The following is a 13589-nucleotide window of genomic DNA, read 5'->3' on the forward strand; positions in this document are numbered from 1 at the left end:
ATATATTTAGAAAGTTCTTCAGCTAAAATGATATTTGAGATTTACATAACTCTTTAATTTAGTCTTTGAGATTTGAAATCAATAGAAGTGGTGTATGAGTTTGTCCACCATGAATCATTTTGGTCATTTGGCTAAAAAGCCTATTTAGAACTTCATAGTATATGAAACATTCAAACTACTTTCACTCTTGTAAAGTAGTTCCTTTTATCCTAAGACCAATGGTGGCTCGACATGTATTAACAAGTTAAAGCCGCTCAATATGCATCAACAACTAAGAGTCACGCACTGGCAATCACGAGGAGTTGCCCACAAGCGGTGATGACGAGTTTCCGACACGCGCATGGGCCGACTGTCTCTAGAAAGATCGTTATCGTATTTTTCGGAGACTTTGTCAATGCAAAACGATAATTCACGTTCCCTCGCATCAGTCATGAAAAGAAATTGTATTTGACGATGGGCAGGTCATTCTCAAATCTCAACAAACGAGAGCTATAAAATCTTCTAATCTTTTCTGGTTCTCCTTGGTTCCCTTGCGACAAGGGCACGACCCTGAGGCTACGGCCGGTTGCCCGGTACGTGCGGCCACGGTCAGTTGTGGTCGTTGAAACAGCTTCTTCGGGTTCTCTAGGGTCAGAAAAGATCGCAATAGACTAGAAGAAAAGAGAGAAAAGTGGTTTCGAGGTTACTGCTCGAAAACTAAAGCTTAAAGCAAAATATCGATCTCACTAACAAAATTTACCGCTCGGTAACTATTTCGCTTTTCATTTCGAGTGTGAAGTACTCCTTACAGTATATACAATTTCGGAACTGTAACGAAACAGGAAAGAATAAAATTCGACGAAACTTGAATAAGACCACCATACCTAATCTCAAAAATCAGAAGAGCTGCGGTTTTTTTCCATCTTGTGCATAAGTCTAGACATACAAACAAACGTAGTTTCTGGAATTTTGCCGTTAAAATGAATGATTAGCGACGAAACGATGTCTAATGTAAACTTATGAACCTCGGGCGTAACTGCCATGCGTATAAGCATTTCCGTCCATACCTCCGGGGCCAACTTTATAGCTTGACGGAGATACTGAAACCCATTTACAACCCTCATGACCATGGTGTGTGCCTGCAGAAACAAAAGTTCATTGGATAAGCAATCTCACTATACAAGATAATACCGCATGTTTCCGGATCCACTTGCTTGTTATTTTTTCGTCTACTATGGCAGAGTAAAAGTGAAATTTATATACCAACCTCTGACTCAACTGAGCCTCTGGATTCGGGCTTCTCATCGAACATACGACCAACAACTTCATCCTCAAGAAAAGCATCAGCTGCAGCAAGTATATCCCGAACAAGGAATACACGCACCCTCTCACCCTTCTTAGAGAGAATGAAGTGGAAAAGATCTTCAGTGGCGGCAACAACTGAATGCATGTCAAATGATTTACTTCTCAACGGATTTGGAGTACCGCCCGCAGAATTTGGGGACTCCTCAGCACTCTCAGAAGCCTGTTCAGATATTGCTGCAATCTGGAACAACATATAGATCCTGGTTAACAAATTGAAAGTAGAAAGAAATGCAAATACTTGACTAATTAATATTGTAGTAAACGGAATAATAAGTTGTTATCACAAATACAAGATGCTTTAGGCAACCTACCAGGCGTTCTAGCCTATTCCACCTTATCGATCCATCGTTGCGTATAAGAAGTTGTCTTAAAATTCTTCTCATATCAGGATTTGGGTCAGCCAGAAGTCTTCCAATCACAAAAGGATATGAGCTCTCAATAACTTTGAAATTAGGATCAAGGACTTTGGCTGTGCCTTCTAGTGATCCCAGTGCTCTTATTACCAGGGCATAGTCCGGAGGAAGAGAGAAGTTAAATTCATACATAACATCGTAGAGTTGGTCCATTACTCCCTGGAATCCATTGCAAAGGTTAGATCTAAGGAGATACTTAATTCTTCCATAAATTGCGGTGTCTTAATAACCTTATGCTGATTTCCATAATGAAACACTTGAACAGATAACTACCAAGTATGCTCATAGGATAGATAAAAGGAGTGGAAGTACAAACCTGGAAATCTTGAGACTGTCTAGTCCGGTCGCTAAAGGATGCTTGCAATGCATCCGAAACTAATTGTATATCAACCACTTCAGGAAGGAATCCCAATGAAAGAAAGTCATTTGCCAAACCCAGGGAGTCTCGATTAACAAAATGCACAAGCTGAAAGATACAGAAACTTATCAAATAAAACAACCATAAGTCAATTTGCCAAAATATTTAGCAACATCATACAAAAAAGAACAAGCACAAAAACGATTACCAGAACGAAAAACTACTCATGAGGCAACCAAATACAAACTCCTGTTGTTTTTGGGTGTCCAAAGAAACTCATCAAAGATGATAAAATATATATACATACCAGTAATCTGAAAACTATCAAAGACCATAAAATCCAAGCATAACAAAGCAATGTATGAAGCTATATAATTCCTTTAGAGTCAACAAGAACTATCACTGCAATCTAAACACAAAAAAATTCAAGAAATGAGGTGGGTAAAGAAAACTGGACCACGTTCATAAGTTGATAACAAAGCTAGCTTAACAAAAGGTAGCTGCCACTCAGCCCATCTTCCCAACCTCCCATGCAATTCAATAGTTTGGTTAACATCGGTACAAGGCATCCGATGGAGGTGAAAAATGGCCATGAATAGCTTAATACTAACAAAAGGCCATAAATGCATGCTTAAAAATTCTACGTTGAAAAAAAAAAAAAAAAAAACCTTAAGCTACACACATGAATGTTTTGGACTTGTGCCCCAAGAAGATAATTATTTGATGGTTCTTACCACTTGAATAAGTCCCACACGATAATGTCGAGGAATTTCACCCATCATTCCAAAATCAAAATATGCAAGAGCACCAGTATCAGTAGCGACAAGGTTACCCGGATGTGGGTCAGCATGGAAAAATCCCACCTCAAGCAATTGTCTCAAAGAGCAGTATAATCCCTATAAGGAAAGATAAAAAGGATGAGATATTTTAACAACACAGCCAAATTACGTGCAGTACTAACATAAGGACAACTTGTAAGCCCAAGCAGGCCCAATAAACTATTGGACCAACCCTCTAATTACCATTTATCATATTCTTTTAGGGAATCGTTATCGGCATTTCAAAAATCTCATTCTACACTCCAAACTTTCTATATTTAGAAAGAAAAATACACTTGTGAGGAGTGTAGAATCAGATTTTTGGAGTGCCAATAACACTTCCCTTCTTTTAACTTATAAGTGAAGTTCATTTTGTTTCATGTTATGTTATTACTATCGAATATATGACTATAGTTGGTTCCAAAACAGTCAAAAGTTCACCTGTCTAACATGCAACTTTCTAAGGAGTTTGGATGGCATTAATAGAAGCATCTGCAAGGGCGGGCTAAGATTTTTCCAGTTTTGCTATAGCCTAGAGTAGAAGACTTCAAGAGTAAAATTAGTTAGTTTTGCCTAAGTAAGCACTATTAAACCAAATCTGATCAGAACCAAATCTGATCAGACTTTCCTATGGTATTTGAATCTATAAACTTCATATTAGCCATTCAGAATTCAATTACCAAACTATCTTTGCTAATCTGTAGCCCTACACTTTATCTTTTCTTTCTATAAATTAAAAAGTGCGAATGCACTAGATGCTGAGCAATTCCTTCCAAATACCTGGTCAATTAATCCTTTTCTGTTCAAACCAGCCCTCTCTAGGCCAATTTCATCTGTAAGCTTAATTCCATCAATCCACTCCATTGTAAGCACACCCCTACGGGTAAAATCCCAATATATTTTTGGAACTTTTATACAGTTCGCCTCATTATGTTTAAGACTTTTTCCAGCTGTAGGCTTTGGACCGGTCTTTTTCCCGTCACCTGTCGATCACAAAGAAAAAATCTACTCATATAATAGCTCGCTTTGTAGAGAATTAACATAACACAGGGCATGATGAATTCTTCATAAAGCCAGTCCAATACATTTTGTCCATCCGGCATAGCACACTAATTTTATGGCATGCATACTAGCTCCAAAAAATGAGCTAAAGCACCAACTTATAGAATAAATTAATTCTCATAACTGAAAATTCAAATGAACTTATTTAATTTTTATCCATGTCTCTTTTCTAGAAAGAAAAGAAAAATCCATGGCAAAATAAGTAAAATATAAGCGTTTCAAAGCACACATGAAGATATTGCTATTAAAAATTTAAAATGGGCTGACATGGCATGTATTTAACACAGGTTAAAAAACCTACATGAGAGTATGAGGAAATCATCATATATAATGAAGGTGGGATTCACATAAGAGGCAGAACTATTGTGGAATGACTTCCGTATTTAATAAAGTGCACTTGTTAGTCATTACAAACGTACAAAAACTTACTTGGGTCTGAACCATAGAGAGAGGCAAAACGGTTAGCATTCTTTGCCTCTTGGATGTAATCAATTTCATCAAACATATGCCTCACCTGTAGAGACGCCAGGGGGGGGGGGGGGGGGGAATCACACACAAATCTATGTTTAGGCATTAGATAAGATTCAGAAGTTTAATTTCATCTACAAAATGGAGACATACAGAAACGATAAAATGCATTCTACATGAGATGAAATCCACAACGCACCATCTCATTCACGGCCACTAGTAGATCTTTGCGGGCATTGGCAAAACGCTTTAACTGTCCCCCAATCATACTGAACAACAAGGCGTCAAGGGTCAATACAAGTGACATACCCGGCCTTTGTACTTTAACTGCTACCAGCTCCCCAGAGTGCAAGTGAGCTGCAAAACTTGAAACAACAAAATAAACAAAATAAACATTTCCTGAATGATTCTCACAAGCATGTATTTCTTTTGTTGAACATCCATGGGAGACACGCCACTAAATCAAAGGAAAAAAAAATTTCCCACTAAGAAAAAGAGCATGACATTAAAATGGAGCTCTCTAACCTTTATAGACCTGCCCTAGGGATGCTGCTGCAATAGGCTCTGGGCTGATGTCGGCAAAAAGTTTTGAAATGGGGGCACCTAGCTGAGATTCAATAGATTTAATTGCAACACGTGTTGGAAATGGTGGTATTTGATCCTGTTAGGAAAGGGTTCGATAATAATGAATAAGTAAAGAGATCTATAACACCGAGAGCTAATACATTCAATCACATAACCATTATCATAGGTGCCTGTGTGAGAAAGAAGCTAGTAACCTGTAACTTAACAAGCTCTTGGCAGTATATAGTTGGCAGTATGTCTGGTCTGGTGCTCAAAGCCTGCCCGAGCTGTGAATTCAAAGTTCAAACATAATTGGATAAACTAGGTACATCTTGCATTGCACAATTAGAAAGAAACCGAATGACATAAGATTACATTCATTAGATATTAACCTCTCAATCGGGGAAAGAAAAGGTATCTTGAAAATTTCATTACAAAGAAAGTGGCTTACCTTGATGTAGAAAGGTCCCAAGCGAATTAGAGTTTCACGAAACTGCAAGATCACATTAACCATTTCAGATATATATCTAACTTTAGGATCATAAAAGGAGAATTACGTATATCTAACTACACACCAGCATCACTAAATCAATGCAGAAGTTAAAGCACATGCAACACCATATCATGTAAAATATATAAATAAATGTATCCTGTCGATTACCTTGACGGCGCGTTTCTTTATGTCATGGACAAAGAATTGCCAGATTGTGAGCTTCACCACATGAAATGAAATAATTGCAGCTCTATACAATGCCAAAAACGGACCAAAACGGTAGACAACAGAAATACTTTTGGAGCCTGCATCAAGAGCGTGCCCGAATTCACTCTCTAGTGATTCCTTCCTCAACTTTGCATACTCTGCAGATGCCATTTCACCATGCACACTGGTGGAAATACTGCATAAACCGATGAACACGAAGCATTTCAGAATTCAAACAAGAGAACACAAAACAAATGCCTTGAATTCCCAACACAAAGAATACTCGTAAACTTACGAATTCCGTTGTAACAATTGATGCGGAAACAATTTTTCTTGCTTCCATCTAATTTCAACATAGTTATTGTAACCCAATGGTATGCATTTTCGTATTACGGTCTCCACGTTTCTGTCATGGCGTAAAGCTACACAAAAAACCCAATACATAGAATTACTCATAGCTTAATCCACGAATGTAACAATCACAGCTAACTTATTGATCCAATTACGTAACCTAAGTGAGCAAATTCGTTATAATTAACCAAACAAATCGAGAAATTAGGAAATAAGAAATTGGATTGGATTACGGCTAGTGCGATTTTCTTCCCGCATTTTCGCAGGAACCAAACAGACAATAAGTAAAATCTAGACGCGGGAAAACGGAGCGATCGTGCGAGCGGTACTTACTTTGGGTTAGCAGAGTGACATGGCGGTGGCGCTTGAGCGCGGCAAAGACATTCCTCATCGGCGGGGAAAATACAGTGGAGCAAAAGCTCACGAAGCCATCACAGATTTTATAGATTTGCAGGATGCACCGCAAGTGTTTGTGGTACTGCTCCAGTGAAACGGAAACCAGAGAGAGAGATTGCTTGGAGACCGAGAAAGCTGCCACGTTTGACAGTGAACTCGACACCTCTTACGGACACCTAACCAGGCCTATACGGGTTTTTGTTTTTGCAAGAAATTTAACGAAAATCTTTAGTTACTGTTTATTTTAACGAAAAATCATATTTTTATACTAAAAAGTCAATTTTGGTATTATTTATTTTACTCTTTATTTTATATTTATCGTTAAAACTCAAAGTTTTCAAATCATTTTCATTAATTTTCCTTTTGCGTATTCTTCTTGTAGTTGGTTCCTTAAGGTTTTAATTTGGATTCGGGAGTATCCAAACTTGAGGTTTTTAATTTGTTTACATGCGAAATCGTATCAATTTACGCATTATGATGATGTTTGAAATTTTATTAAACTATGATGTTTGGTCATGTGATAAATGGAAAACTCGTTTATAAATACATGCAATACAAGAATGTTATAACGTGTACTTAAATCTTACATCGCCCGCGTCAAGGAAGGTTAAGTGATTTATACGTGTAAAACTTACATACTCATAGCACGAAGCATTTCAAAGTCTCGAGGGGCTTAAAGCATCTCTAATGGAGATATTAAATATATGAATTCTCAAAATTTTATTTGAAGGATGATGTAGCAATTTGAAGTTAATGTCAAAATTTATTTTGTTCTAAAGAACGTGTTAATTATTAATTTATTATATATCGGTTCCCATTACTACGTGTTTTAAGGAAAACAATTATTTAAAATAGATAAAACTTGTATATTGATGAATTATGGCCCCCAGACATTAAATAATAAAATTGACTCCATCTTCATTTGTCGTAAAAAAAAAAGACTGTTAAAAAGTAAGGAGTCAAATAACTTAGATGCTATGTTAATTATGGCATCTCCCCTAGAGAAAATCTTGTCATTTGGAGATAGTCTTAAGAGTAAATCCTTGCGGGTTAGTTCCCAAAACAGACAATACCTTACTAAAGTGTGAGTCTCGAGGGGCTCGTCTCGTAAGACACGGTGTTGTGCCTAATGTCCTTTTCACTAATTTTTTGTTGACAAAGATGATTTTATTAGTAAGTTGTGTAGATATGTAGACCGTGGGCTTTGAGGCCGATAATAAGGCCCAATATTAAGCCGGCCTATTTGGAAACTTAATCGGGTCAACAAGACCCGAAGCCTGCTCCGTCCCAATTTGCCAGTAACACTCACGCTCCCCTGTCTTCTAGTAAACTTCAGTAAACCATCGAGCTCGAAAACCCTCTCTGATTGCAGTGCTTCATCTCTCCATCTCTCTCTCTCATCTTTCTCTCTCTAGAACCTCATTGTTCCCATCAAATGGAGACTCCGCAGCCGGCGTCTCTGCGGCCATGGTTCCTCGAATTGGTGCCGATCGTGGTGGTTCTCCTAATAGTAGCTCATGTCCTCGCTCTGGTACTCGCTAATTTCCTTCCTCTTCCTGATTTTTCGCTTCAATTAGTGCCTAAAATCTGATTTGTCATCGTGTTAGGTGTACTGGATATACAGATTAGCTACTGAGAAGGAGAGGCAGCCCCAGAGGAGAAAAGCACACTGAGGAGGAACAGGTTGATTTGTGAAATTAAATAAATTAAAAACCCTAATTTGTTGATTTCTTGTGGATTAGTATTAATTAAGTTTGATTGAGAGCAAGTGATTGCTGTTAGTTATCTGTGTACTAATAGATTGTGGATTTCTGAGAAATTGATCACTTACACGGTATAAGAATTGGCAGAGATCCATCTGAGTGTTGTTAATTATTATTATTTTTTAATATTTAATTACAGTTTTTTATTTGTGCAAGTATGAGTTCAGTGTATTTTACAACTAGCTTTTTTTCGGGTTCGAGGAAAATGTATTAGAGGGATGAACAATCTGTTAGTAGATTTAGATGCTATTTCCCATCAAGCTTATAGCTTTATATATGTTTCATTTGGTTGCTGAGTAATCTGAGGAACAATGTTCTTATTGTTCGAATTACCTAGCAAGACGGGCAATTTACAGTGTGATGGTACCAAACTTGCTGTGATTGGTCCTCTATGCTTAACCCCCGTGTCAAAATGATCTGTCCTTATAAGATCATGCAGCACTGGTTTCCCAGTCATTTTTAGACGTTGGTGTTGTGCATCACCTTAGTTCTACAGCCGGTGCTGGCCATACAGTGCCGGCCAATCCAATGTTGCAGAGGATTAATGTTTTGTACTTGTTGTTTGGTCAAACTTGATGTGTGCGTCGGAATGAATTTACATGTTATGAAAGGTACTTAGGGGGTTCTTTTAGTTGGGAACTAGATGGATGATCCTAATGTTCAAGGTGTTTTTATGTGTTCTGGATTGTAACCAGCACCCTATCTTCTGAGATATTGGTTGGTGTGTCAAGGCTTCTTAATATGAGTCGGAATTTGGTGTGTTCAGATACTGAAAATGTCATTACAAATCTTGACATGCCGAAAAGCTTTTATATTATGTCAGGATGAGCAGCTGTTATCTATTTGTTGAGTTTTACCTTCTTTTTCTTCGACTTTTGCGATATGAAACCATATTACTTGAAACAATTTGAGAATCAAACTAGTGAGAAAATGTGTTCTTTCTCTAGATGCATACCAAATTCTGGCTTTGTGGGATAAGGCTTTGTTGTTGTAGATGAATACCGAACCTGAATGTTGAGATGTTATCTTACATAGTATGTAACTTTGACATTTGTGTATTCTTCCCCCGAAACATTATAGGAAGCGTTTTCTTCTCTGTTTTGATCATGTTTGGATTTCTGCACACCAATTTTCACCTCTTGCACGCTCTTTTTAATTCCGGCCTTTGAATCTCCTTCGGTTTGTTCAATCCAATGACTAGAAAAAGGAGGGGTGTGTGGAAGTGAAATACCAGTGTGCAAAAACCTTAATGTATGAAGCTCAAGAAACACTTCTTTAGTATCATAGTCCTGCCTCGTATGTATTTGTTTACGTAGGTATCTAGGTCTATGTCTCACGATGTATATTCAATTTAGCCAAGTTGATTAGGCAGTGTGCTCCTCGTCGTGGTCTTGAGCGCAAGTTCAAGTCTCATTCTCAAAAATTAGAGTAATTCAAAATATTTCAATCATATTTTTATACTCGTTATAGAGTCTATGGACTTTTTCCTTGGATTCTCTTTGAATTTTTACATTTCGTTTTCTTTTCTATCATTTCCAATTTTTATTAGATATTTAAATGAATACAAAATAGTAAACTTTAACGAAAAACATTCGGTATTGTTCACTTTAACGAAAAATCATACTTTTATACTAAAAAGTCATGGTACTATTTACTTTACTTTTTTTTTTTATCATTTTCTTTAGAATTCAAAGTTTTCAAATTTTTTATTTAGTAGTTTTCCTTCCAAAAAACAGTTAGAAATTAGTTTTGAAGTTGACAATTGTAAGCCGTCTACAAAGTCTCCATCCCTCGACAAAAGCCGTTAAGTCGGCATGCCATGTACGACGGAAATTAGAACAATAATTCTCCGAAATTGACAACTAAATATCTAATATGCGTTTGGACCATACTGTAACTAATTCTTTTTAAATTAAGTAATTAATGGGGTTTCATTACTAAGTGGTTTTATCAATACACCTATTTTTATCTCTCACACATTACTTTTAACTTATATCTTTTGTTTTTTAATTTATTTAATACAACGATCGGAAATTGAGAAGATGTGTGAGAGATAAAAAAAAGTGTGTAAATAGCACAACATAAATTAAATTGTCATGAGTTGTTAAAAAATAGTGTCGTGATATAAACAGGCAACATATTGACTAAAGACAGACAACATAATAATCAAATATGATACCTTAAGCATAAACATGTTGTTCGCAAGTTATTTACTTTTTCATTTTTTTTTTGTAAGTCATATACTAAAATACTCTAATTTATTAGGTTATGGTCTCTATAAATATGTCTTATAATTTAGTTCCAAACATTAAGAGCTAGTTTGGTATTGTTGTACTTTAAAAAAAAACTGTTTCTGCTTTGCTATGAAAATAAACAGCGGTAAAATAAAATAGTTGAGTGTTTGGTAATTTTTTTTTGTAAAAATGCTTTTAATAATAATAAAAAAAACAATGTGTGAGTGTTTGGTAAACTTTTATATAAATTGTTTTGAATATGTTAAATGACTAAAAAGGGTATGGTACTTAGGGCCAATTCGGAATTGCTGTGCTTTTTAAAAAAAAAATTGTTTATGCCGTGCTTTAAGAATAATTAGCTGTAAAGTAAAGCATATGAGCGTTTGGTTAACTGTATTTTATAAATGTTGTGAGTATGAAAAGCAGTGTAAAAGCGTTTGGTAAATTTTAAAAATGATATAATTGTATAATGACAAAATGGACCTAATTGTAAGAGTGGGGGCGACGACAGTAGTGGCAAGGATGGTAGTGGTGGCGGTGGTGACGGTAGCAACGGTGGAGGTATGGTGGTGGTGCTAATAGTGATTTGATGGTGACGGTGCTAATAGTGAGATTTGATGGTTGGGGTGCATATATAACAATGGTGTTAAGGGTGGTAGTGCCGATGGTGGCAGTTGTGGTTATGGTGACAACGGTGACGGTTGAGGTTATGGTGGTGGCGGAAAAAATGGTGGTGACAATAGTAGTAGTGGCGGTTGTTGTTATGATGGCAATAGTGGCGGTTGCTTGCAGTTATGGTGGTGATGGTTGCAGTGGATGGCCCTGCCCTTGGCTTTTTTGCTAACAAGGCAATTTCATGCCCTGCCCTTGGAGGTTGTGGTTATGGTGACAATGGTGGAGGTTATGGTTATAGTGGTGGTGGTGGCAACAACAGTGGTGATAGGTGGTAGGAGTCACTTTATTCTCTAAGGGATACTATGTGTGAAAGACTAAATATGTCATTTTCAAAAAACTAATAAAGGTATTACAATAATTGAAAATATTCATCAAAGGCTAAATTCTGCTTTTTATTAAAACAGCTTTTAAAAGCAACATACAGGTTGCTTTTAAAAGTTGCTGTCTGGAGATCATTGTTTTTAAAATAAGCATGATATTTTACTTTTACCAAATACTTTTTTACTGCTTAACTTTAAAGTGAATCAGTGTTTGGTGAAAAAAAAACAATATTAAACGGGGCCTTAATGTGATTTAATAATTATCAAAGACAATAATGTAGGGCAAAAATTATAATTTTGTAAAATATTTGGGGGTATACTTGCCATTTTAAAAATTCATTAATTGAGCATTTATTAATATGCTTTGACAAAAAAATTATTTTTTTTTTAAAGCATGGTAGATGATGCTTCTACTTTTTTTATTTTTTATGTTTTTCTACTTTCATAGACATCATTTTTTTTAAAGTATTTTTTTTATTTTACCGAACACATTTAATGTTCCAGATTTTTTAATAAGCTGTTTTTTTTAAAAGCACCATAATTCAATCAAAATGTAGCATTAGTTTGTTACTAACTCGACTTTACCCAACGGATTTTCTCTTTCTCTCTCTCTAGAAACCCAGATCCAGAGCGCCCCTTGCTCTTGCTTGGAGTAGGCGGCAACCCGCTACTTCTTCCTCTTTCCAATCTCATTCTTCCCTCCTCCTTCTCTTTCTCTCTCATTCCTTCCTTTGCATTTCCACTCTCACTTCCTCTGATCCATCCCCTCCATGCATCCATCTCTTTGAGTTTATCTCAGTTTTCTCTGAGCTGGTTCTCAACTATCCCATGAGCTTGTCTCATATTTGGACTTCATGCCCCTTATTCGGCATCTTTTGCCTAATTTTACTGCTTTGTGTCTTTTAACTTTCTGTCCTCCCGTCTCCTTAGTTGTGATACTAAATCCCCATACCACCATGTACTCGGATAGGTGGGCTTCAATCAGAAAATGGATACCAAATCTACCACCCTCCTTCACTTCCCCTTCCCAACCCGCATACCTATGCTGGATCCCCATTGAGGCCAAGTGTTAGGTATTTTACATATCCGCTTAACCTCACCCTCTACCCGTATGATACTTTGTTTGTATATATTTGTAAGGATTCGTGAAAGGGATTTGGTGTTACATCCCACATCGCCCAGGGGAGTAGATCCTGTAAGCCTTATATGTATATTCTCATCTCTACCTAGCAGGAGGCCTTTTGGGAGCTCACTGGTTTCGGGTTCCATCGGAACTCCGAAGTTAAGCGAGTTTGCACGAGAGCATCCCCATGATGGGTGACCCACTAGGAAGTTCTCGTGTGAGTTCCCAGAAACAAAACTGTGAGGGCGTGGTCGAGGCCAAAAGTGGACAATATCGTGCTATGACGGAGTCAAGCCCGGGGGGGGGGAATATTGGGATCGGGGGGGGGGGGGGGCGTGACAATTGGTATCAGAGCCAATCCCTGGCCGGATGTATGTCGACGAGGACGTCGGGCCCCTAAGAGGGGTGGATTATTACATTCCACATCGCCCAGGGAAGTGGATCTTGTAAGCCTTATATGTATATTTTCATCTCTACCTAGCACGTGCATATCCTTGTGTTCGGGGAATATCGGGATCGAGGCGTGTCATTTGGATCTAGTGTCTACTTTCTTAGTCCGGAGTTTGGCTTCATCCGAGGATGTGATGGTGGTGGCAATGTGGTCTTTACTGCTGGAGATTAGGGTTTTTTACTTTCTATTTTCCCTTCGAGCCTAAACTTATATGAGTCTTCCATTGTATCTTGGGTTACTGCTCTCATATTGCTTGGGCCTTGTACTTAATAAAAGTTGACTTTCTGATAAAAAAAAGGTTTGTTACTATCTCAACAATTCTATTATCTGTTATTAATAATAATTTCATAATTTGTTTGGTTTTGGTACACTTAAATAGCCATAACCAACTAGACTACTGATTTATGACTACTCAATTATGCCACAAATGTTTCAATATCGTAATCACATCAACGGATTACAATAAATAATACAAACATTGATACCTGCTGTGGAGGAGAGATTTTTTAGTGTGACTGGTACACGGGATGGTACATCATGTGTCACTAA

General features: G+C 37.2%; 1 protein-coding gene and 1 long non-coding RNA gene across 2 annotated transcripts; one reads left to right on the forward strand and one right to left on the reverse strand.

Moving 5' to 3' along the window:
• Nucleotides 1-722: 722 nt before the first annotated feature.
• On the reverse strand, nt 723-6640 carry LOC126632554 (uncharacterized). Its single transcript, XM_050302978.1, has 14 exons — nt 6412-6640; nt 6023-6149; nt 5689-5923; nt 5479-5520; nt 5243-5314; nt 4989-5124; nt 4663-4820; nt 4425-4509; nt 3714-3916; nt 2850-3011; nt 2074-2223; nt 1656-1916; nt 1247-1525; nt 723-1118 (listed from the first exon to the last, which is right to left on the reverse strand). The coding sequence occupies exons 1-14, from the start codon at nt 6467-6469 to the stop codon at nt 870-872; spliced, it is 2217 nt and encodes a 738-aa protein (XP_050158935.1). The 5' UTR covers nt 6470-6640; the 3' UTR covers nt 723-869.
• A 1120-nt stretch (nt 6641-7760) lies between these two features.
• LOC126632568 (uncharacterized) lies at nt 7761-8392 on the forward strand. Its single transcript, XR_007626740.1, has 2 exons — nt 7761-8005; nt 8082-8392. It is a non-coding gene; the product is annotated as an uncharacterized LOC126632568 (long non-coding RNA).
• The last annotated feature ends 5197 nt before the right edge of the window (nt 8393-13589 follow it).

This window comes from Malus sylvestris, chromosome 8 (genome assembly GCF_916048215.2).
Source record: "Malus sylvestris chromosome 8, drMalSylv7.2, whole genome shotgun sequence".
Lineage (NCBI taxonomy): Eukaryota > Viridiplantae > Streptophyta > Magnoliopsida > Rosales > Rosaceae > Malus > Malus sylvestris.